This window comes from Molothrus ater, chromosome 1, assembly GCF_012460135.2.
Source record: "Molothrus ater isolate BHLD 08-10-18 breed brown headed cowbird chromosome 1, BPBGC_Mater_1.1, whole genome shotgun sequence".
Classification (NCBI taxonomy): domain Eukaryota; kingdom Metazoa; phylum Chordata; class Aves; order Passeriformes; family Icteridae; genus Molothrus; species Molothrus ater.
The window spans coordinates 50,309,829-50,337,026 of NC_050478.2; the positions used below are offsets into that span (position 1 = coordinate 50,309,829).

General features: G+C 40.3%; 1 protein-coding gene across 2 annotated transcripts in view; it reads right to left on the reverse strand.

The window, feature by feature from the left end:
* The window catches only part of CNTNAP2 (contactin associated protein 2), a 1,032,231-nt gene that overhangs the window by 25,235 nt on the left and 979,798 nt on the right, over positions 1-27,198 (reverse strand). For both annotated transcript variants that reach the window (XM_036397720.1, XM_036397728.1), the window contains exon 22: positions 782-1,012. In XM_036397720.1, coding sequence (XP_036253613.1) covers positions 782-1,012 — 231 coding nt within the window. The remainder of the gene's footprint in view (positions 1-781; positions 1,013-27,198) is intronic.

Here is a 27,198-nt window from a genome sequence, read left to right on the forward strand (position 1 = left end):
CTAATTTATGTTCTACAATTGAAATCAGAATGAGGACAAAATGCAAGGGAGGCATCAATGTATGCCTGACCCTATAAATCTAAAGGTAAACGGATACTCAAGAAGCAAAAGAGAGAAAAAATCCTCTAAAGTTAGCCACAATGTATATTTTCAGGGCCCATCAGTCACAAAGCAGGGTGAGATTGCTGGGATCTGCAAATTGTTTTGGCTTCCAGCATTTTCAGCACAAGATGAGCGCCACCATGACTAATGGGATTTTCTATTAAACACGGCCTACGGAAAGTAGACATTTCAGAAAACAAAATCAGCACTTTACATAAATGCATTTATGCTTAAAATTAGATTTACTTTTTTTTTTTTTGGTACGAAGCTGACTGCAATATACTCACTTATTAGGAATACAGCATAAGAAATGCTATTGTACTTTATTTATATGTACTTGAAGCTTTTTGCTGATACAGAGAAAGTGCTATCGCATCAGTTAGGTCAAAATGCTACATTTAAATAGCCTAAGAATTACAGAAAAGAAAAATAAAATAGAATATTAAAAAAAAAAAAGAAGACTAAAAAAGCAAAAGAAAAAAAAGCCTCCTCTGCAACTGCATTTAAAAGTAGTGGCAAATCTCTGTCATTCCAATTTTGCATTTCCTACCTTGATTACAGTCCTAGAGTCACATATCAATCACTTAGCTCTCATTTTTACTTTTCTTTACAGAGGAAGGCAGACAGGTTTCTTCTCAGAACTGCTCCAGTGAGTAATGTGACATGATTGCCACCTTACCTGAGTCTAAGTGCCAGGGGTCGGTGGCGGCCGACATTGGTGGGATGGTGAGTGGAGATGCTCCGCAGTTGGATTCCACCAGTTCTCCTTGGATGTGGACGTGGGAGGAGGCGTTGGTAGGTCTCAGAGCTGCTTTGAGTGGAGCAATCTGGTTGAATTGGACTCTTGATAGGCAGCCAGTGAATCCTGGGGTGTTGTATTTATATATATCTTGGTCAATCTTCCCAATTTCTACGAGAAAATAAAGAGGAAAAAAAAAATTAATCAAAACAATTCATTGCTTGGGAAAGCACAATTAGTCTGAACACACTGATTCCCAGAGCTCAGTTCCCAAGTCCCTCTCTGAAGGAGACTGAGATTGTGTCAGACCCTGACAGGTTTCTTTACATTTCATTACAGATTAAAGCTGGAAACCTTCAGGCCTTAACATGACTCGGTTTCACTGCTATGCTATCATTAAAATGAAAGGCTGGCATGGAGGAGTCAGTGAAGGAGTCATCAAAGAACAAAAGGCCAGGAAAAAATTCTGAGAAGAGTATTGGAAGAGAAGGCAGAAGGACAGTCTTGGCCAGGGTCTCTCCTCCCAGCTGAAGCCACTGCTGTGAGAGATGCCCCTTCCTTAGCCCTGACCTATTGCCCTCTCAGTTCTCCTGGGGGGGCCAGGGACCACTGGTGGTCACTCCTGTCCCTCTCCTGTCTCCTCATGAGAAGACCAAGTGTCCCTTCAGCAGGAGACCAAAGGTGAAGGGACCTCCTGGATCCCTTCTACTAGGAGCCAAGCATTCCTTTGCCAGGGAGCCAAGCTTCCCTTCACCAGCAGGCCACGTGTTCCTGTGGTCTGAGGTGGAAAACCATCCATCTCCTTCCTTTCTTCCCCTGCTGAAGGCTGAGAGGGAGCAGGACCTCATCCAGCCCTGCTGAAGGCTGTGGGAGCTGAGACCCTGCTGCAAATCACTTTACTGCTGTGGGCTGACAGATCAGCTGGCAGCTGGTATCCATGAGCTGAACAGAGGGCTCTGCCACCACCCTCTAAATCAGCTCTTGTCTCTCAAAGTTGTCCCCCAGATAGCTGTCTCCCTTCTTAAACACCAGCTAAGATGACCCCAAAATCATGTAAAATGCCTTTACTACCCAGGAAACTGGCATCTGCTCCCAGCTGTTTCAATTCTGCGGGACCTGTTGGAACAGCCTGAGTCACAACCAAATCAAAACTGTCCCCCTCTGTCAGCTGTCTGCATTATGGGTATTAACATTTCAAAGCCTCACTGCAGTGTCTAATACAATATTTACATGACAGTGGGGAATTGGCTTCCTTTCTTCTGTGGCTTCCTTTCTTCTGTGGTAGTGTGGAGTGAATGGAAAGGAGACATGGAAGCATCGTGTTTGTGCTGTATGAAGGACTATTGCTCCAGAGGCATCAGGACACTTCCAACCACCTTTCCCTGGTTTGTTAGGTTAATTCCTGGCCCTTGAAGGTCATTGGAAAAAGTCATACTGAGCTGAGCAAAGAAGTAGAGGGACAGAGGGGCCAGAAAAGAGGTAGCAGCACCACATTATTCAAAGCACCATGTTATTCAAAGGCAACCTTTACAGATAGGAACAATGAAAAGCATTGAAAATTTTGTTTTTTGTTGAAAAAAAATGCCTGCCAATTACAAGACTGTGTCATAAAAAATAAAGGAAGGAAGACAGAGGTGGGAAAGAAAAGCTTCTGAGAAGTGTGAAGAGGAAGTGGGAAAGGGCTTTAGTTTAAGATTTTGGGGTTAAACTGGGAACCAAAGTACATCTGGGTTTGAATTTTGCTACAAAAAAAAAAAGAAAAAAAAAGAAAAAAACTAACTAAAATTATTAGAAAATGCATTACTAATCTTTTGGAAATGTCTGTATACAGTTCTAACCAAATCAGGAACAATTATATGAGGTCTGAGCTGTTTAGTGTCCTTAAAAACTAGCATGATATATATGTCAGTGCTATATTCCTAAGCATACTGAGGGCTTGGCATCAGGGATACACACATGGAGTTCCAAGGCTACAAACCAGACTAACCATTTAATTTTTGAGGTTTACACTCTAAACGTGTAGTGTGAGAAAACTGGTGGAATAGGGTCAAATCTAGAGAATGACTAAAACAACTTCTTGGTATTCATGGAACTAAGCTACCTTTTCTGTCTTTGCAATTGTGTGGGAATGAAAAACAGGCAACATTAAGTCCCCCGCATACCTAGCACAAGGGCACACAACAAAGATGGATAATCTGAAAATTACTTGCATTAAATCATTATAAAATTCACTATACAGGAACAGATTTTCTTGTCCCTGCATTTTCCATGCTCTTTCTCACTGAGAATGTCTTTTCTTTGCTAGTGCTTATCCAGCTTGTATTAATGCTACACATTTCATGAGCTGGCAGCGAGCAGTGACTGCCATCTCTGACAAAGTGGACACATCCTCAGGACTCAGATAAGGACTAGCTTAAATGCTTACCATAATTGTATTAGTCACAGCCAGCTCTCCTTTGAAAAACTAGTTTGACCAAACCATTAGCAACACCTCCTTCAAAAATTTGATTGTAAGTAAAAAAACCTCACCCCGTACATGTACATTTTCCATAATTAGTAGAAAAGCTGTACAAAAGCTAGTTCATGCATTTGAATGCTACCTGCAAACCACATTACTCAGACAAAGTTCCTTTCTGACCACAATATTCACTCTCTCTTACTTCAATAAAATATTCATGGCGTATTCAGTGAAGAGCTGCATCTTTGAATAATCCTTATAATCTAAGAAACAATTACAAGACTCTTCAAACACTGTAACCACTGTTGTTAACAGTTTAGTGATTTCACTCACATTTTATCTATTCAGTGGAACTTCGTGCAGAAGCTAATAGCCTCCCACACACAATCCTGACTGACAAGAACAAAGATCCATGAATATGACTCTGCTAATTTAACAACTTCAGCGCCACGCTTCTCTAACTCCATAAATAAGTGATGGATTAGATACTGAAAGAATTAAAAAAACAACAACAAAACTCCCTAACCTAACAAGGCACTTTCCTATAGACCTGCATTTTTTGTTTAAAACATTCCACAAGCGATGGCTGTGGAAATCATCCCATGCAAATTTCCTGCCAGCTCACATCTCACCAGTGCTAGAACAGTATAGATCAGCTTCCATGACTGTGAACGTGTTCCTGCCCCTGCATGTCCCTTGGGGCTCAGCACACTGATACCCTCTGATGTTAGGCCATTACACTTTGTTTCCCTGGGCATTTGAGCCTAATAAACCCATTCCTGGGGAGTGCAGTGATTGCAAAATGAAATATGTCTTTGTTCTCATGACTAAAATTCAATTTTCTCCCTGTAACAAAGAGGGGAGAAAATCAAAAGATGATTACAATGACATTATTTTAAAAAAAGGAAATGTACAATGCACCCACTTTGCATTATTCCAATTTTCAGCACATAAGCTGGTGCAAAGTCATATAAATATTACAGCATACAGTATTATCATTACCCAGTAACAACATTTATATTATTGCTTTCAGATCGGATGCAACAATCTCCTGCTGGCAACTTTCCCTCAGGTGTTTCTGTAATGAAAGACTGCAAAAAACTCACTTATAAGCCCTTTTTTTACTTCAACTGGTTTTAACCATTTTCTGCCTTGACCACACAACCTCCTGACGTGAGATGAAGGCCACGATTACACAAGACCAGTCGGGTGAACCCATTCCAGCACAGATGCATTGTGGTGTACAAATCCTTAACACTAAGCATTCACACAATAACTATGCAACTGCCCATCCACATTACTTAAACATTTTAAAAATCTATATAATGTGCACACAGTATGCCAAGAATCTCACTGATGTCACCCCATGTCTTGTGTGTTATCACTCACCGAGATGTCTTTAACATCAATTACTTGTTATTTCTGTTTTGCTGTTTCTTTAACAGTAAAAAGATATAGGAATTTAATTCTTAGTTGTTAATTTTGATTTCAGGGACTTATTTCTCATGGTTGTGGCAGAAATGTGCCACATAGTGATGAGCATAATACTATTTTTCTCTTGGAAATTATGTGCTACCACTTGAGAAGTGCTTTATCCACTAGGTGAAAAGATGCAAAGAACATCTATTTTCAAGCATATTTCACAGAATCACAGAATATTCTGAGTTGGAAGAGACCCACAAGGATCACTGAGTCCCACTCTTAAGTAAAGGCCCATATGGGGATCAACCCACAACCTTGGCACCATGTGCACCCAGTTCTAACCAACTAAACTTATCTCATCTGTGATACAAGACACTATTAATAAGTGCCCAACATGATGAAATTGATTATTTCATAAATCTAGAAGAAAACAAGCAAAAATAAATTATACTGAGGAAGACATTGTGGCCGGACCAGTGCATAAGTGACAAATGTATAAGTAGCACCCAGCAATAATAGTCAGTGTAATTAGGTAATCTGTTTTTTAAGCCTTTTTGCCCTTACTACATTACCTGTAGGTGCAGCATTGTGGCTCCTGCCTAGGCACTATTACAAGAGAAACCAATAAACACTTAGATTCAGATTATTACCCAAGTTGACTTAGTCAGCATGCATCTGATGAGCTACTTGCAGAAGTAGACACATTGCCAAATACACTTTTTATCTACTTTCTCTCCCTTTTCTGCTTTCCATACTTACCCATTAAAAGATTTATAGAGAAGCTTAAAGGGCCATAGAGCTTCTAATAGCACAAGAAGTTACTGCACTGCTGGAGAGGTCTGGCTCCACTTAGTTCTACCATCTATTTTTTATATATTCTTGTAGAAACACTTAGAAAGACAAGAAAAAACTGAGAGCATGATGTAGCAGAAAACGAAGATGATGCGTTTGGTTCCACTGCTCTGAGCAGGTTTTGCATAGATGAAGAACACTTCCTATTCATGTAAAGTTCCCTGTGTGAGGATCCTAGAATGTTTCACACATACACAAAGCTCTGCAGCACAAAGTTGTGCAATCCAAACCAGTATTGCTGTGCCACATGTGGAATGATGGCCTTAGACTATTACACATGGACCTTGGAAAGTGACAGAGGAGAGAGAACCAGCCACGAGGGAAGTAAACCTACCAAACATATTTTTATTAAGTGTATGGGCTGAGTATCTTTGCTCAATACCTTCTTGCTATGTAGCTGATCTGTGCATTTTTTTTCTTGATGGGCTCTCAAATGCATATCAATACAGAAAGTTATAATAAATTCTGAACCTTGAACAGTGTTTCTGACATATAGAGACCAAGACATCTATTTATAGTAAATTGTGTTCCATTAGGAAGGAAATGTAGAAGAACTTGAAGTACAGTTTGTGAGTATGCATTACAACGTATGAAAAAATATCCTCTTATGAATTCCCTTGGAGTTTTCCAATAGAGCCCTTCAAAGTAGAAACAAGGCAAAACCAAGGGTACCTATTCTAGTTCAGCAAAGCTGTCAGTAAATGTACCAGCCATCTAGCCCTTCTTTCTTTATTGGGTGTGGGAAAGCTCTGCCCAAAGTAGCACATGGCAGAGTAGGGAGAAATAAAGCTCTGTATACTGGTGTGATTTTGGTCTTGACAGAAGATACCTTTTAAACAAAGTGAAGTCTCAGAAGCACAACCAAAGCCCTTTTCAATTCAATTTGCTAAAAAGACTACTTCTCACACAATTTACACAAGACATCATTTGAGTTTTGAAAATGATGAAAAATCTAGCTGTTTGGATTTAGGACAACAGCTCATTTATATGTGCCCATTTATGCTCAGAAACACGAGAGCTTAATCATTCTGGAAAGCCAGGAGCCACATCAGCAGTGGGAGAAGTTCAGCTTTGCCATACGGTGGTATTTCTGGCTGAACTACCAGGCTGCTCTGCTATTTCACTTAAGAACAAGCATCCACTCAGTGGGTAGGCAGAAGGTAATCCATTATCAATCTCCACAGCCCTTCCGCTAGTGGTACTAAATTGAACTTAAACTGTATCATATTTTAATAGACTGCACATGAAGTCACCAATTCAATTTAATGAACCAATAATTGCTTTGGGGTCAACCTTAGCAATAGATTTTCTCCTAGAAATAAAGTACCACATGCCCCCTTGTCCCCTGTACTCAGAAAGATACCTTGTTATGTCACCCGCTGCCCAAAGAGCAGCTCAATCAGCATCTCAAGCATCTCTCTGTTATGGCTCAGGCTCCACATAATAGAAAGCAGTTTAAACTCTGCTGAAAGGAAGCTATTGATTTCAGGAATTCACAGTCCATAGGGATTGCTAAAGTAGTTTCACTTACTTGAAGCCCACATGAGCCGTTCAGTGCAACATCAAACTGTAGCACATGCCAAAACTTGAGAACTGGCATGGTGTAAAAAACCCAAGAGAATAATTAATGAGTTTGGATCCCAGACATCAGGAGGATGTATCTGGGGTGGCATATACTTGCTAGACCAAAGGCACAGGACTAAAAAGTCCATGTCAGGAGCAGTTACTGCACATCCAAAAGAGGGATAACACCAGGGAATGGGAAAATTACATTCTGACACATTGTCTGGGTCTTCTGGCGAATATCCTCCAATGTGAAGAGGGATCATCTATAGGGATGTGCCCCCTGTTTATAGAATGACAAAACCGTCTTTTGTCTCCCTAAAAAGGAAAAAAGCCCAGAAGTTTCTTTCCTCAAAAAGACACCTCATAGGCCCTGGGGGGCTTCAACTCAAACTTAAGGATAGCCAATTGGACAGGAGCCAAAAAGTCCTGCCTAAGCAATTTACTAGGAAAAGAAGAGAACAAAGGAACTAATTGCTTTTCTGAGGTGTTTTACCAGGAGCAAGAACCTCTTGCACCTTGCTCAGTTTTTCTCTGTAAAGAGTTCTGTTATTTTGCCTTTTATTAAAACTTTTCTGTTTCCAGCACTGCCACAGAAGCCATCCTGCTGATTTTATGCCTTCTAAGGTAGCTGAGTTATCTTGGGTGTGATATAGATCTCCAAGAGTTTATGAGACCTGGCTCGAGGAGACCATATATCAATCATCCATTTGCTATCTGGCTGTTTATATCTCCTCTGTCCTAAGAGCAGCAATTTCTATATAAAAAAACCCAAAAACATGCTAATACCATTTAACTGCGTAGACAATGTGTGATTTTAGAGATGCTAAATACTCCCAGCACAAAGCAGAGAAGCTTAACTCTCAGAACTACATTTAATGAGCTGTACTTAATGTCAAACCTCAAGATGTATGGGGACTGAACTGAGCTAATGTAAAGACTCTTCATGGACCTCAAATGTCCCTGGCTTTTAATTTCAGCCTCTGAAGTAAATTTCAGTAAGTAGTACAAACTAAGCATAAAACACTCTCTTTTGTCCATTACCCAAAACTGAGCTAGTGCATGCTGCTTTCTGGACACTCGTACCAGTGGAACAAGATGCTCATTTATGGAGAGCATGCTCAAGGGATGCTGGGGGCACAAAAGGGTGAGCAGCCCCTGAAAATGGGCATCTGAGCTTCACAAGACCCAAATGCAAATGGCTACCAAGTGCTCCTATACAAAAATTAAAATCCTGGGCAGCAGATGGACTTTTTTAGTCCACAGGTCTGCAAGGGCCAGGTGATATCCAGGTGCCTCCTCACCTGTCCCCTTCCCATCAAATTAATGCAGTAAAGCTGCAGGTGGCCTCCAGCCCATAGTGGTGTTGGGAAAGACATCCTGTCACTCCCTCTTCTGGCACACATCATCTGTCCCCTACTCTCTGCAACCATGATCAGACCCTGAAGTCAGAGGCCTCCAGATATGTCTACAACTGATTGCTTTCCAGAGCCTTAAGGTTTCCCTCACAGTGTGGCCTTATCCTGTGACATGATCCTTCTGTGGCTATTTTAACATCTGCTTTGTAAATTTATTTCACTTGTTGTAACCCTTCTGATTTCATTTCATAAGATGTTATAGCTTGCATGGAATAATTTTGTTTAGATGGTTTATATGTAGACCAGCAACCTTACTGACTGTGCACTGACACACAGTTATTTATGGTCTGTGAAGCACTGTGCCAGAAACAGAGGGATTTAACATTAACCCAGCAGTGCCAACCAACAATGTTGCACAGCATATGCATGGTGCTTTCATGGTGCTGTCTGACATTCAAGAAATGGCCTTTCCACCTACAGTACAAGCAAGAGGAAAATTACTTATGAAGACTGTAACAACTCAGTGCACATTTTAGTTGCACCAGTGGCTTTATTAGAATTGCCCAAACAAAGGCCATTCCTTTATGAAACATTTCTGACACTTTCTGCACAAGCTAAAAATCATTGAACTGCATGAAAAATACACAGGATTAGAGAATCTGAGCTGGCCTGGAAGCTGTGCTGCAGCCCTGGAACTCTTCCAAACCCCAGTCCCTGGCAGAGGAGTTACAGCTTTCGGGTCATGCTGTAATAGAGACAGTAAATCACTGACATGAAATACGCTCCTATCAGAGTCCCATTATTGCAGGAATAATAAAGACTAGTGCTGGACTGCAGCTCCTCTGTCAAAAAAGGCACTGTGAAGAATGCTGTGAAATGGAGATGTTATTTGACAGCAGCCTGTTTTCACATTGCCACAAATGCAAGGGGTTTGAGAACAAACTGGATGTTTTTTCCCTGCTCTTTTGTACTGATGATATAATTACTGAATGTTTCAAGATTTTATACTGGATGTATGATTTCCTGAAATCTTCCATTTTAAAATGTCATGTGTTAGCCAGCAACAGTTATCATTAAGAAATTCACACTGCTTTTTAACAAAAAGGGAATTAACTGATGCTGCAGGGTTCTTAGCAATTGCATTATAAATGCCACAAAAGCAAGGCCAAGAGTAAAACTAAACATCTTCTTTCCAAGGAAACAAGTAATTTTTCCACATTTTGCTACTGACTTGCTGTATGACCTTGATTGAGCCACTTCAGATATTCATGCCAAACTCTGTTTCTCCCTCCTAGTAAAACACAGAAATTCCCCCAACTCTGTAGTTGAGATCTTTCTCAAGGTGTTTTGAGGCCTAAGTAAAAAAAGGTATGGACATTGCTTTTAAATATGGAAATAAAATGAAATAGTTTTCTTTTAAACACACCTCAAACTTCTCATGACTTTGTATGGCACATTTACATAGATAGAAAAGAAAATTCTCCCAAGGGTAATAAAACAATGCAAAATCAGAGCAAAAGAGAAAAAATACTATGTTTCTAGAGATCCTTTGTTGCCAATGAACTATATCCAGCATACAGATATCAGATGAAAGTCTTGAATTTGGCAGAGCCTTTCAAGTGTTCCCACTCAAGAGTGGCTGCTGTGAAGCGTTCAGCTGGGGCCAGAATCTCAATGGGAGCAAACAATCAACTCTGTGCCAATGGGACCAAAATTCCCACTGGTTTTGTAGAAGGAGTCACCTCTCTGTACATCACCCATTATAACCAATGGTGAGAGCTAAAACAGTAATTTCACACATATCTCTAGCATTCTATTCTCCTCTAGAGCACTAATCATTCTCCTTGGGCACCAGAGGAAAAAAGCTCAGGCTCTTGTTTAAAGGAGGAGTTCCAAATGCAGGGAGAATTAAGAAGAAAGGCCATTCTCCCAGATGATGACCTGAGCTGATAGAACAGAACACTAATATTTCACTCGGGCTGCACCACATACCTTGGCTAAAAGCCCTCCTTAGAGCTGATGGAAACCTTTTGATTGAGAAGAAAAGTGCTCAGCACACATGGGTTAAGCCACCAAGCAGCAGAAATCAGCAATTCTCAAGGCAACACTGTGTAAGAAGTACAACAGTTTGCTTCTAGAACATTTTTCTTTTTCTACCCCATCCTCTATCCTTTTGACATGAAGCAAGAGCAATCAGATCATGGGTTAAGGGCAGCAGAAGAGCCACCATCAGGTGTTTCATCCACAATAAAGAATTAAAATGTTTCATCAGCTTTTTTTTTTCTTTAGGCAGGCTCTAGGCAGAGTGAGAGGAAGTGGATGATGGGGGAGGAGAAAAAATATAGAGACAAAATTTCTTTAAAAAATACAAACAACAAATTTAAATGATGGACAAAATAACTAAATTTTGTCATCATAGATAGCCCTATGAAAAAAAGGGTTGTTATTACAGACAGAATATCCTCAGAATTAGCTGCCACCCTGTATTTCAGTAGGATTTATAAGCCCGTTCTAATTTATGCTCATGATAAATAACCTTGACAGCATCCTTCATAACTCTTAGAGAAGGCTATAAAACACATACATTTTGCATAACTATGCAAAAGAAATATGCATAGTTTTATTAATATCATTTGTCTAAATGTGCTTGTATGTCTTAGGGAAGCTGGCTGCATCACAACACAGAAAATTCTTTTCAGGCCAGAAAGTAAATAAATAATCAAATAAGTCTTTTGCAGCCTGTAGTCAAATGTAATGTGTCTTGGCCAAAGTCCAGTGCATTTAGTTATACAGCGCTTTGGTTACAACTCTATTAAAATTAGGTAATTTCACTCTTCCATTACTTTGCATTTTAATGGGTATTCTCCTATGACTACCTGCAAATGACCTCATAATATACTTTTCACTCTATATCACTAGCCTCAAATAGCTTAGTAAAACTGCAGTGTCATCAGAGTGGGCAGGATGAAATTCCCTCTCTTGCCTTACTCCCCCCTTGCTCATCGTAGTCTCACTTGGAGATGGTAAAAATGCTAGAATAAGAAGATTTGAAGATCCATGGTATGCAACTAAAACTAGAAAATAATTTTTCAGTAGGATATTATTTTTATTTGTGTATCATTTATGCCTCATATTAACCTTACATAGTCATAAAAGTTGTTGAGGGTTTTTTTCCTTTTTTTTAATAATTAGAAAGGTAAAATGTCTGTAATCTGTTAAGAAACCACTTTTAGGGATCTTAGTACGACAAAGATAATACTTCAACAGTTTCACATATTTTTTTTATTTAATTTTGAAGAAATCCATTGCTATTGCACCTGTGATGTTGGATTTCAATCAGACATAGTATATAAATAGAAGTTTTTTCTGGAACTGACATTTTTCAGAAGATATACATACTGCCACATTATGAATAAGTAAAGATGTTTTGAAGTAGTGGCAATTTTAATTCAGTTACCAAAAGCCTGAAAGTAGCAAGCAAATGAAAAGCAGAACGACAGCAAGAATAAGAATGCTATAACTTAGTAGGTATTTTTTTTCTTCCAACATTTTCCTTCTCTTTGCTTTACTTCTTTATTGGCTATTTAATTTTTCTCAGATCAAAACATCCATGTTTTTGTACAGACAACACCAGCCTAGCTGTACTATTGGAAAACATTTTAACAATTCAAAAAATACTGTAGTAAAAAATAGAAGGGAAAAAGAATTAATTTAATTTCTTAGAAGCAATTTCTTTTATAGTTGGGTTTTTTCCCAGTATTGTATGCCTCACACTTGAAGCTGAACAATTTATATTTGAACAATCTCTATTATGTGCTTCTTTTCTTTGTTACAAGTACAAAATGCACTTTTGTATTTCCTCTGCCAGAACACGCTTATGTGCAATAAATTCACTTCTGCAAAGTATTACTATTTGATGCACAAATTATCATAAAAATTTAACAGCCACATTAAATAGATCAATGACTTATCTAGTTAATTGTTCTCCCTCAGAAATGAAAAGTGACTGATATTAGCTGATTCACAAGTAGTAAAACAGCATGGGGCATGTAAAACGATCCTCTCCCACAGCACCTTTTCAGCTTCCCATAAACATGGGCTTTAAACCTTTCTCAGGATGAAGGTTGCATCTTGCCTTTTGCATTTAGCTACCAGAACTGTCTCCCATGAGCGTGCCCAATCTTTTCAGAAACCATTAACACTGCTGACCTTCTCAGCTCCCTGCAGCAGTGAGTGCCAGTGCTGAACTACTCACTCTGGGACAAACAACCTCTTGCAGCCTGGCAAAGGTAACTGAGGGTCTCAGTTTCTTGTGGTTGAGAAAACCACTGCACACCTCCTCCACTATAGGACTGTCCTGCATCAAAATTTGGGTGGACCAACTCTATCAACTAGAAAGAGAGCTCTCAATCTTTGGTTTAAAAGAAACCTTAATGAACTTCAGTTAAGAGTGTCAAAGCTCAGCAAAGACCCTCTCCACCTTTAGGCAGTGGAAATTATGATTTCATAAAGAATTAAATGTAAAAGCATTACACAATGATCTGGAAACCAAAAATGCTTCCTTATTCAATAAATACACTGGAGATTATAGAAATAGGTGGAGTTTGATGCCAGCCAACAAATTTCACTCCATGAGAAACAGTAAGGAATATATATAATTAAACTGGACCTTTATTGCTTTTGAAATCACATCCAGAATATTACATGCCAGCCATGCTCAGTGTACTCAGCTTTTTAAATTTCTATGATCTGCTCATCCAGAGTCTTATTCAGCAGGTAATGATAACAGACATTTTGACAAAAAGTCAGAGCTGGGTGATGATGGACAAACCTGAGGAGACAACATGCACGGACTAACTCAGTGATTAATTTTGCATCTCATCAGATGGTGTAAACTGAATACTTCTAGGTGGGCTAAACCAAACTGTGCACTATCAATATGCTTTATCATTATTATTACATTGCATCCAAGCACGGAATGATGTGCTGGAGTAGTATCTGAGGACACAATGCCATTTGCAGTATAATGGCTTTGTTAGCAGCTATAGCATGTGCTCCCACCTAAATACTGAAGCAGAGCTCTGGGTGTTTCACATCCCAAATATAACGGAATTATTTAGAGAGATAGGTAAACCTTTGATCAAGCTGCAATAAAAATAAATATAAAAATATTGGAATTCTAGGATCTTGTTAGGCTTGCTCTAGCAGACAAATGCATTAAAATAGGACATTAAGTTCAAGATGCTATACTGATAAAATATTGTCATTTGCCTAATTTTCTTCAGTGCTGCACATGATTAAACATTTCGTGTCGCATCGGCTTGATCAGACAGCAGACATGTCTAACACAGGACTGCTTATTAACTTGCTTCTTTTACAACCACATCGTATATAAAATAAGAAAAAACTTACAGGTGGATCGCAACACCAGCGCCAGGAGACGATCTACATCAGATCGCCCTTCTTCGTCCCTTCGAGCTGCCCCTCTCTCCTCCCCCAGCCCCCGATTCGGCGGAACCCCAGGCAGGACAAGGTCGGGAGTCCCCAAACCCCAGCCGGGCACCTGGGCCCCGCCTCCCAGCTTTGTTCCGGCGCCAGAGGTGCGCTCACCTGCTCCGCGGCCGGATCCCGGCTCCCGGCGCACGCTGCCGCGGGACCGCGTCCCTCCCGCCGCCCCTCCTCACACGGGTGTGCCCTCCCCGCAGGACGAGCCTCCCGCCCTGCCCGCCCCGGTACCTGCGCTGTGGCCGGCGCTGCCCGCCGGGCGCTCCGCGGTCCGGCCGGAGCTGCGGGAGCGGCCCCGGCCCCGCACGGCGCGGCTGCGGCTGCGGGGCGAGCGGCGCAGAGCGCGGAGCGGAGCCCAGCGCAGCTCCCGGCCCCAGCGCTGCGGGCGGGAATACACGGACTGGATCCACAGGGGGAGTGGGCGGGGGCGCCGCGGGGTCCCGGGCCTCCCAGCGCCCGTGCCGCTACAAGATGCTGCTCGCCATCAAGAGCTGGTGATGTGGTAAATAGGGAAAATGTGGCTTGAGGTCATTGTTTTGATAAGTTTTGAATGGTACACGGTAAAAAAATAGATTTGCTTTTAATTTATGCACATAGAAGAGTGAGATTGCTCTTGCTCCCTTTTCAGATGGCAGAAGGGATACTAAGCATCCTGCGTACAGGGCACGAGAAGAAGAAGGGGTCAAAAATCCATCTATTAACACAGAGATTATGAGACCACCTATTATTCATCTATCCCTATCATCCATCTAATACAGAGATTTTGATGCCACCTATTTTCCAGCGATTTGCACAGACATTATGAAACCTCCTCTTCATTCTCTCCACTTGGTCTCACAAGTGCCGCTTGCTCTCTCCTCCTCTCCCAGATGCACCACCACCTTCCTATCTCCATCCCTGCTCCATCACTCATGCTACCCAATGGAGAGAGGGTCCTTGGAGGGAGGGAGGGAGAAAGGCAGAAGAAGCCTTTGGGATTGGCGTAAACTGTGAAGACACAACAACAATTCAGGCTACAGCTCACTTGGAATGGCTAGGCTTGGCCACTGCTGTCTGCTGCTCTTGTCTGTGAGCCCCAGTGTGGAGGCAGATGCTGCATAGCTTGAGGGGAAGGAGGCTGCCAACACTGACTCAGGCCAAAAGTATCACTGCAGCCAACAAAATGCACTGACCAGAGGGCAAATGGGGTCTGCTCAGCTTTTTCCCCAGTGAGGAGCTAGAAATGAGTGAGTAAAGCAAAGAAAAATTAGCACTTAACCATAAATAGGCACTTAACTGGAAATGGGAATAATTGATCTTGGAGGAACCAGGATAAAGGAAATATAGGACCAGAGTCTTGGATTACAAGTTGTACAAGTTGTCGCTCCAGAAGTAAAACAAAAGATAATAGAACCTTCAGCAGGACCTTCATCTAAGGCCTATATTCAACTAGCATGGTATCACAGCTAGTCACATCAATTTAACTCACAACTTCAATTTCAGTATCTTGTCCCTGTCTTGGACATTTCTATATTGTCCAGAACATCAAAACTTTCACAAAGCCAAGGCTGAATCATTCATTACTTACTGCTCAAGAAACAGCCAAAGTCTCTGAAATAGTTTAGACAGAATATTTTTTAGATATATTCCAGAAGAAAACAGTTGTTTCTCCTTTCTGTATTTCCAGAGATACAGTATTGCTCGCATATTCTTGGTGGGTTTTTTTGGTTCTATCTTTTCATGTGGGTTAAAAGTGGAACACTCATCTAAAGCACAGTTTCAAGTGTGAATTATAATTCATAAGTGTTTTGTAAAAGGAGTCTCTTCAATATGATCTGTTCCCCTCCCCTCTTACTTGTGCTGTGTCAGTAAGGATGTGTCTTGAGCAGTGTTTGCCATAGCATTTCATTAGCACCAGCACATGCACCAGCAGGTACTTTCCTCACTAAATGACCATAACATCCATATATTTAAAATTCCTTGATGCTCAGCTCTTGAGTAGAAACTCTGAGAGAAAACAGCAGCAGCTTGACAGAGGGGCTTTTTCCTATTTGGATTTATTAAATGATGATGTAGAAAAATGGAGGGCTTTATTGAACAGAGCTGGCATTGACTGTACATGCAATCTATGTATTTCTTTGGAGAGTGCAATCTGAGACCTGTAAACCAGCTGTCAGCACCATTTTACTGAGGTCCATTATTATGGTTGTTCTGAACCAAGCCAGGTTTGATGTAATAAAACTGGATCCTGTTCTGCACAGGCACACAATGTCCTGTTCTGTTTTAGTATTTCTCACAGAAAACTCTGAGAGCTCCCTCAGTCCCCCACAAGTAATGCATGAACCTGCTAATTTTCGTAAAGGAAAATTAAACAAGTAAATGAGGAATCTCTAACTGGTGAATGGTCATTTGTAATAATTCTAGGAGAGACAATATGCAATTTATGTGAGAAGTAGTTCAGCCTTAGGTAGTGAAGGCACTCCCAACCCAGCAGTGAGCTGAAGGGACTCTCAGCATGGCAGTCTGCAATTTAGAGATGTTCAGACTACATTGAAATGAGCTGGCCCAAGAACTAGAAGCAGTTTAGCTGCAGAGGGACAAAATTCAGTACAGGGTATTTATTCCACCTTTAGCCAAGGAAGACCCTGCCAGAATCAATTTTTAATTGCCTGTATTCATAAGCTCAGAATCTGAGATATAAACAACGGGAATGGAAATTTCTCATTTATAATTACATTCTTGAGAGACAATTTTCTTGACAGGAATGTTAATTACAGAATGCTGAGGACAGCTTGGTAGGGAAGAAACACATCACTGGTGGATTGCTGTTGGTGAATAACTTAAACCAGCATGATCTTAAATGTAGGTGTCCCAACATGTTTGCTAATGAAGTTAATGAAAAGGGGGTGATAGGCATGTCTGGTGTGTGTGAAAAAAAAATGCCCTCATTCTCATTTCCTAGAAACTTCAATTTAGAATGTTTGTGCTGGGATCTCGTGCAGCCAGTAGTAGAGCATCATTAGATTATTGAATTTTTTTTCCCTAAAAATTTTACTGACTATGACATAAGGTAATTAGTTTGGACTTCATTATGATGAGAAAAGAGGATTTAATCACTGGCCTGGAAGATGGTGGTTGCCTAGGGACCAACAATCATAACCTGATTATGTTCAATATGTGATGTATGTGCTTTAAAAAGGCTATCTGGTCATAGCTGAAGGAAATAATGAACAGCAGGGAGAGGGAGGAGAGACAGGAAGAACTCTGTGGATGAAAGTGGATGTTAAAGAGCAGGTTGTATCTCAAAGAACAAGGTTCTGCACTTTATGTTTGTTTTATATGAAGATGTGACAATTCCTTTTAATCAGAAAAAAACCTGCCAAGTAAAATCAAAACCACACATCAAGGATCATTATTGGGACCAGTATTGAAGATGCTGTTTAGCATCTTGCTTAATGAATGTATCCAGTGTCTCTTCAGCAGATTTGCAGGTGACACCAGGTTGAGTGGTGCAGTTGACACACCTGAAGGATGGGATGGCATCCAGAGGAACCTGGACTAGCTCAAGAAGTGTGCCCTTAGGAGTTCCATGGGGTTCAACAAGACCAGGGCAAGGTGCTGCACCTGGGTTGGGGCAAGCCCCAGTACCAGCACAGGCTGGGGGATGACAGATGGAGAGCAGTCCTGGGGAGAAGGACCTGGGGGTGCTGCTGGATGAGAGGCTGGACGTGACCCAGCCATGGGCACTCACAGCCCAGAGACACAAACGTGTCCTGGGCTGCCTCCAAAGCAGCGTGGCCAGAGGGTGAGGGAGGGGATTCTGCCCCTCTGCTCCTCTCTGGTGAGAGCCCACCTGCAGTGCTGCATCCAGCTCTGGGGTCCCAGCACAGGAAGGACATGGACCTGTTGGAGTCAGTCCAGAGGAGGGCCACTAGGATGATGGGTGGGATGGAACACCTCTCATACAAGGAAAGGCTGAGGGAAATGGGTTTATTCAGCCTGGAAAAGAGAAGGTTTTGGGGCAACCTAATTGTGGCCTCCCACAAGAAAGATGGAGAAAGACATTTTATAGAGCGTGTACTGACAGGACAAGGGGAGATGGCTTCAAACTGAAAGAGAGTAGGTTTTGATTAAGTAATAGAAAGAAATTCTTTGCTATGAAGGTGGTGAGGCACTGGGACAGGTTGACAGAGAAGTTGAGGGTGCCCCACCTCTGGAAGTGCTTAGGATCAGGCTGAATTGGAGTCTGAGTAATCTTGTCTAGTGGAAGGTGTCCTTGTCCATGGCAGGGGCATTGAAGCTAGATCATCTTTAAGATCCCTTCCAACCCAGGCCATTCTATGATTCCAAGAGTCTATGCTTATTTTGATGTATCTGTTAGTGTTCTCTAAGAGCTCCGGTGTGTAAAGTGAAGAGATTACTCTTTCTAAAGCATTCCACAGATCTTTAAGCACTGGAGAGGTTACAGAAGAATGGAAGATTCCTTAGCTCCTTCCAGGAAAACTGAAAATGGGTTAAAAAATCATATGATTAGCTATTGGATAATAAGCCTAATATCACTTTTCATAAAAGCAGTGGAAGAAACATTGTAGAAATCTGTAAGTAACAAATAAAAGAAAAAATTAAGTGAACATAGGAAATCTTCAAATAAATTATCAATTAAAAATGTTTCCTTAAATGAATTTCAAATTTCAGGTTTTGAGTACAAGTTTCATCAAGCTATATAACTCTTTATATAACATGTTTTAGAAACGTGCATGTGTCTTCATAGCATGTTGAATTAATTAAGTTAGAATCCACAACATATCAAAAAAACATGTGTTTAGTGGAAGCAAGTCCACTAAATAATAAGCTAAGAGGCTCAGAAGGTACCTAAGAAAGTAAAAAGAGCTCTTTAACCAAGCCAAGAAAGGCACAGCAAAAAATCAGCATCTGTCAGCAAAAGCCAAACACATTATGGAAATAACTGCAGTTTTTGAAAATGTAGCAGACTAATTGTTGGAAGAAGCAAACCAGGGAAGTACATTATGGTTCCTGTTCCAATTTGAACAGTTCTCTTGTGCTTCAGTACAAGCCTTAGAGTTTTGTGATACTATTTAGCTTGGTTCCCTCTGACTTCCTATATTTAAACTGTTGGCTGCCCTAATTGAAGGGAGTGGAATTATTTTTGGGACTCACCACAAGTCCTTAGTCATTTTGCTAAATGGTCCAGTCATTATTAAATTATGAGTACCCTGTAATCACCTGATGTTGTGTTGCATTTCCAGAAGCATGTTCAGCTTTTCCATCAAGCATTTGAATGTGAGAAACCTTGCTTTCAGTATTATTTTTGGCACCTCTTTCATGTTACTGGAATATCAGTGCCTGTCCCTGGCTAGCTCGTTACCAGCCTTTGTTGCTTGCTTGGCTGGAGTTGAAGAAAATGTGTGCAAGTTCTCTATTATTCCATGTGCCATGCATGAGGGAAGGTGCCCCAGCTGTTTATGAAAACATGATGGAAAGACACCTGCAGAGGAATGCTTGGAGCAATACAGCCCCACCACCCTTGCTCTGCAAACACACTCCTTGAGACACCCAAATTCAGCTGATGCCAAAGGGCAAAGGCCCACTGGCTTCACTTTTAAGATGCCCTTCTGAGGACACCTCCACATTGACCCCTCTGGCCCCAATCCAGTACCAAACACAGTCAGTGCCATCTGCCTACTAGAACTGGAATTGCCTTTTTAAGCTGCTGAATGATCAGTTTGAGGAAGACAAGTCACTTTAACGAATCTCCTCTAAACAGGTATGAGAATGTTCACCTAGCAAATTTATAATTATTTAATAAAAAACCCAACTGACTGAATCCCCAGGAAGATTACCATTATTTTTTGTTGTTATGGATACAGAAATTTACAAAACAAAAAAAGGAAATCTGTAAAAATTGACCAAAAAAAAGCTACATGGATAGCCCATTAATCTGGGTTAACATAGCAATACCATAGTTGAGACTTAAACCTAAGCCATTCTCTGTTGTGACAAAGGAAAAACAGAAACATTATCTTATTCCATTCCCCTGAATGAAAACAGACAGTGATGCTTTACCTTGGCTCATTAAGTTAAAACACCAAGTTATATAATAGGATACTGAGCTGGAAATGTCAGCCAGTGTCTTGCCTGACAAATCAGGAGCAATCTTTGGATATTTATAGAGATGAATACCTTTACTACTCTGCTATCTGATCTCAAAAAGTAATTTTCAGTATTGTAACAAGACTTATTCAAAATTTATTGCAAGCTGGTTAAAGCTCTCCAAAAAGGCTCTCAAGCATCTGGGGCATCCTTGTGCTCCCATGCTTTAGCCTTCCCTGGGAAGCATATTTTCTGAGGTCTGCATCCCCATGGACAATCAAGCATTTTTACTCCAGGACCATGTAATAATTGAGTAACACAAGATATCTTGCTATTATGTGGAGACATAGTCTGGGAAAAGAGACACAAAATGCATTGGAAATCATCTTTAAGGAAAACATCTCCCTGCATTATATGTGGCATATGCCTCCAGTAATTGGTTAATACATTAAAAAAAAGAACTCATCAATCTTTTTAAGCACTGGTGTTGGACCATCAGTAAATCCTCTTTGCAAATACAACCTTACAATAACAATTGTGTTGATGTTAAGAGAGCTGATCCTAAATAATAAACTCAGATTCAGGCAGGCTCCTTTTGGAAGCTATAATCTCATGGAAATCTTGAGCAAATTGTCACAGATATTTTTTTTATTTTTGGGCACATGCTTGTTCCAAAAACAAGAACTGTAGGTTGAAGGATAATTTTGTGGACGAGGGGGTGAATGTGAGAACACTGATACATGTGGCCAAACTATATTGCTCTTGGCACACTGAGGACAGTTTTGGTAGCAGATAAGGCATAATTCATAGTTCAGAAAAAAGTATGGAAAAAGCTTTTTGACCTACAGAATGTGGGCATTCTAAATAATACCTAAAAGGATTTAGCTAAAGCATTTTTACTGGAGGCTTTCCAGTACTTTGTTTCACATCTTTACAAACTACAAATCTGGAGCCAGAAAAGGAGAATGTGCATGTTACCTTAACTCTAAGCCTACTCTCCAACCTGGCTTTAAATTTTAGGGATTAAGCCATCTTTCATATGAAAGATACATCTCACTTGCTTGATTATGTGTGTTAGTCACTGAAGAAATTGTAACTTAAAGTTCAGCAAACAGGGAAAACGCAGGAGTCTCCTTTTCTTATTTCAAGAGTAAACACCCGGACAAGAAGGTTGGCATAATGACCATGGCACAACAGGCACAGAGGCTGTGAAAAATCAATCTATTTCTATGTTTGCAAGAGAGAGGGGGGAAGTGTGCTTCCATTCCTTCCTCTATTCCCTCTCAGATAAATGCAAATCGTTATGGAACAATTGTAGAAAAAGTGTGTGTCGCTCCTGTTGAAACACCTGCTCTTCCTCTGTATGTTAGAAAATGAACACTACAAGCATAAAACCTATTTTGCTGTTGAAGACAAGACTATAGGTGAAGGAGGTGATTCTTTTGTCCTCTTGAAGGGAGGCCCTTAGTGTCAGCAAAAGGACCGGGAAGGCCTTTTGTGTATATTTCACTTTGCAGATATCAGGGCAGTCATTCCACTTGGTTATTTCTGCCAAAGTTTCAATTCTTCCACTCTTCTTAGGGAGGACTGGCAGCCTGGTGGTCACTCTATTGGTGATGCTTTTGCTGCACAGTCTTTGGTGAAGGTCCCTCTCTGAAATGAGTGTAGCCCTAGTGCAGCTTTTGCACTATTTGGGAGCAAGATTATTCCTTGTCTCCCCAAAAGATAGACTGCCACTGGAGTTAATTCTTGACTGCAAAGGTTATGAATAGAAATGCTATAGCCAGGTTTTACACATTTTACTTAAATTACCTCTTTAGCCAATGCTCTTTTGAACACATGGTCAGCGATTGATTAGAGTGAGCCATGCACTTAAGCACTCTTACAGAGTTCACACTTTATTTTGGGAAATAAATATGATTACCCTGTCTAGTAGAATTTCCTGGTACCAGCTAAATATAAGAAATAACTTGGTCCTTTATAAACAAAGTAAAACAATTACGGATTACCGTGATTTCATTGTACGGCTTTTGAATTTTCTGGCTCCTTGCTAGGCCAGTAGGCTTTACAATACAGTTCCAATGTACTTTCAGTATATACAAATAAGAGATCTCAGTTTGAACTTTTCATGCACTTATCAGGACTCTAAAACTAAATTACTGTCATGGATAAAAGCTGATGTGTTATTCATCATCCAGTGAGATATCATTGTAAATAACAACCATTAATTGAAGCAAACACAAGAAATATTCCATGAAGTTTAGGGTATATTTTACCCAAACAACAATAACTTTAGTAGTCACTGACTGGATACTGCAATTGCGAAAGGAAGATACACAAGAGAAGGAAATTCAGATCTTAATTACTGGGACATGATGATTCAAGTGGCAATAATGACTCCCAAAAAAAAGTTCCAGAGATCTGCTGCAGGAATGGAAAGTTAGCTTGTCATCATTGCCTGCTAGGAAGCTACTTGATTTTCACTGCAGCACCTGTTCAATTTGCTGTTCTGCAAATCACTGAATTTAGAACAATCAATCAGTGCAATTTTGTCTTCAGAAGCACTCTGTGTTTCCCTCATATGGAGTATTAGTACGTCAGAGAACAGATTTTTCAAGAGATAAAAGGAAAACAGCAGCCATCATCTGTTATAGGAAACAGACTAATGTGATACTCATCATATACACACACTTTCCTGTTTTATTTGCCTGACAATAATTTTCACAAGCTAAGATAAATCAGGACACTGAATTTCTTTTGCTATTTTTGGCCTTTGTGCTGTACCAGTGTATCAGAGGTAAATCTCTTGGTTCCTTGTGCTTTGAGCATTTAGTAGAATGCTGAGTCTTGAGAAGTTTGCCCCTCCTGATGGAAAGACATGCTTAATTATCTATCCAAAGAGTGGAGCACGTTTGCAGAGGTCACACTGCTCAGGCAACTTATACAACAGTTTTGCTACTCTGCTTAAAAAGAATTTTAGTATTTAAAACTGAAAACCAGCTTGCCTCTATAAATAGAAGATAAAAGATCCAACAAAAGTGTATCTATAATGTTATGCATAGTTCATAAAAAGACATATATTTGGCAGTAAATCAGGTTTGCTTTATGCCTTTCCTGCCTTGAGTCAGAAAAACTGAACTCCAGGGATCTCTGTCTATGCAGTATGTTGAAAAGTGCAGAAATGAAATGTTCCTCCTGACTAGAAGTAAAGAAAATCAAGAGTTTTATTATATCAAATAACTCATTAAAATAACTATTTCACATCCTTTTTAGGTAAAATTTATCCCTGAGACTGACAGTGCAGAACATACTTGGAATGGAAGGACGCTTACAAATCTGCTGTGGTGCCTCCACAGCTCAGGCCAAATGGGCTGCGCGTTTCTTTGGTCAGTCAGAATTCTGCTGCTGCCATGGTCTTGTTACTCCTGCAGGTTTGTGCAGACAGATGGCCCTGTGCTATTTTGAACCATTTCTAAAACCCTGGATCTGAAATCCCAAACTGGCAGACTGGTTTATTTTCCACTACATCATTCCAGTTGACACTACAAATGCACTGCACAACTGCCTTCAAATCCTGCCAGCAGAGTCTCCAGCACTGTCTGTCTCCATCCTGTTGAGCATATGCTGTCTCTGTAACACGTTTATCAGGACAGAGACTGACTGACTGTGTGGATATTTCAAGAAGCCTTTAAAAGCCCCCCAGACAGCCTGATTAAAAGGCTTTGCATGTGGAAAATAGAGCTGCAACCACAGAGGTTTGGATTAGACCATTGCATGGGCCATGTTTGAGTTGAACAGCAGAGAAAAGGTGAAATAAAAGCAGTAGATGAATGTGTAGGGGCCTAAAACTGCAAAACAGTCTCTATTTTTATGTCAAATACTGATCAGACTGCAAAAAAGCACGATACAAGGTCTCAGAGACTTACTGAAGAATAACATTTGCCATGACTCAAAACCAGGCTGGTGGTTGGCTGGTGGTCAGCTGTCCTATGGCAACACAGGGCATTGTGCAAATACAAGAAGCTTTTGCCATGGATATTTCACCAAAAGAAAAGGACACATAGCAGATAAAGAAAAAATTAAACTATTGCCCAAAAGCAGAAATAATGGGAGAGGTAATGAAATGACAACCCATGAAGTACAAATATTCCTGGCCCTTCCCGACTCTTCTAATAAAACTCATGGAATACAAATATTTTGTGTTGGTAAAAAAAAAATGTGAAGACAGAGCACAATCTACTTCATTTGGAGTCACTGAAATTTCTTGACACCCTCAGCAGGTTTGCCAACAACAGCAAGTTGTGTGGTGTAGTTGACCTGCTGGTAGGTCAAAGGATGCTATCCAGAGGGATTTTGACAGGCTGGAGATGTGGGCCCATGGTGGGTTACATCAAAGGCAGCATGGCCAGCAGATCAAGGGATGCGATTTTACTCTTCTGCTTCACACCTCTGAAGACAGGCTGAGAGAACTGGGGTTGAGAAGAGCCTGGAGAAGAGAATGCTCCAGGAAGACTTTAAACAGCATTCCAGTACCTAAAGGAAGCTACAAGAGAGCTGGAGAGGGACTTCCCACATGGGGCTGTAGTGACGGAACAAGGGGAAATGACTTCAAAGTGAAAGAGGATAGGTTTAAGGCTAGATATCAGGAAGAAATCCTTTACAGTGAGGGTGAGACACTGGAACAGGTTGTCTGGAGAAGTTGTGGGTGTTCCATCTGTAGCAGTGCCTAGTCCCAGGTTAGATGAGTTTTTGAGCAGCCTGGTCTAGTGGAAGGTGTCCTTACTCATGGCAGGAGGGCATGGAAACAGAGGATTTTTAAGGTTTCTTCCAACCCAGGCCATTCTATGATTTTATTGATGCCCTTTCAATTTTAAAACAATGCACTGAGGGTAAAACGGGGTAAAGGATTATTGTGAGATCCCAATGAGAAGAAAATTAGATAATTAGAATAAGAATTTCTTTTAAATAATGAATATATAAAACAGTATTCCCTTCCCCAATGAATGAATTTATTCTTTTCTGTCAAAAGGGTAATATTGACTAAGCTGGAAAAACATTAGATCCAAATTGGAGACCCAACTAGAAAATTAGATATTTAATTAATACATACAGAGATGCGTGAACTGTAAAATCTCTGGAATGGAAGAATATTCAGATAAGATTTCACTGGAAAATGAGAAATAGTATTTGCATTGATGAATTAGATGCAGTGTTAATATACTGAAGAAGGCACACATTTTAAGAGGAAATAAATTTCTTTCTACATTCTGCTTGGTATCACTGTACTTGAAATTATTTCTGTCTTATAAATTGATGCAAAAAAACCCCAAAAACAAAACCAAAAACAAAACCAAAAACAAACCAACCATATAAACCCAGCCCCTCTAAGATTAAGATTAATGATTAATATTAAGACTCTTTAAGACTTTAGGATTAATGTAGTAAGTAACTTTCAGTAGCAAAATACACATATGTTAAATCATTAAAGCAGAGAAGCTAAATCCTTACTATTCCAAGGTGCTAAATCATTTGCAGTATGGCTAAGAGAAGAACACCAGAGAATTAATATTAGAAGGAAAAAATCCAAGCCCTAAGGATTCACAGAAAAAAGCTCTCCATATAACATGCAGAGATTTTTGCTAAATCAGCTTAAGCACTGCAGATTTTAAGTAGAATTTGATGACTTACCTGGAGTAAAGCTTATGGTGTTTCACTAAATGTTTGGCATTCTATGTCTCAGGGTCTTTCTGTTCAAGTATTTTATGCTGATTATGTGATACAAGTCACCACCTATGTGATTATGGTTTTCCATTCAGTGTTTTCTCCCCATCCTCTTTTTTCACCACTTTTTTCACCACTTTCTTTATTCTTACTTCAGTTGTTTCCTTATTTCCTGTTTTATTCCAAATATTATCATCGGTCATATTCTTTATTCTATTGTTACATCTACCAGTTCCCCTCTACTGTTTTCCTGGCGGCTTTTATTTTTGACAAATACTTTTCTTTGAGACTTTCAGCATCAGGGTTGGTTCATGCCCCTGGGTGATGTGGATTGGTAGCCTGAGGTGGGGTGATAAAAAAGTTCTTGTCAAGACACCTGTCACAGACCACAAGAGTTCTTCACAGAAATCTGGAAAAACTGCCTTTTTTGAAAAGCCTCAGGTAGTCCAAAAACTAAGGCATCTGTGAGAGTTTCTGTACTAGGAAATCTTAGTGTTGCTCATCACAATCTCTGTGTTGAAGCACTATATCCTGTAAAATACAATAGAGTTCTTCACTTCTCAATACACTATTACAGATTGAAGCAGTTTGATGCAAGCTGAGGAAAAAGCAAACTACTAACGATCATTTTGCCCTAAAAATCTTCTCTCTTCACCCATTCTTCCCCTCTTCTGAAACTGGCAAAAAGAAACACTTTAAGTATTGCTGGTAGTTCCTATCTAATAGTGAGCTTTGTGACAGTCACACTGTCACGTGTCTGACAGCATTGAAATGCACAGAGAACACTTAGTCTGACACATCAACAGATGTACAGCGAGGCTGAAGTATTCTGGATATGCTGAATTTGCTGGGCATAACATTTAGCTGTGCATCTGTGCATGTAGCCACAGCATGTTCCAGTTCATGGCCTGTGCAAAGCTGAGTTTAATTACACAGGCACTGTGGTGAGTTATCCAGGATTTCTGAATGATGAGCAGCCCCCACAAAGTGTCTGCTGAGTGGCTGAGTGGATGGGAGTCAGAGGAAGAGCTGGAAAAACGGAATGTGATAGGTGACCTGTAAAAGCAATTTGTGTCTTTTAGCAGCTGCCAGGCTGGTAGGTACACATCTGCAGAAACTCTGTATGTGGACTGGATCTAAGCATGCTCAGCACCAAGCTCTGCAAGAGGAGCTGAATAATGGCACAAGAAATTTCCAATATCCTTAAAAAAAAAAAAACTTGGTATTTTTGCGGATGAGTCCATCTGAAAACTGGTAAAGATTGAAATGAATATTTATTAATTTCATTTCTCCCTGTCTCCGGTTTGTTAGTAACAGGAAGAGTTTGATTCAGGCAGCAATATAGATAATAAAGATGAAGGCAAGATTGAGGTTGCAGGAGTTTAAGA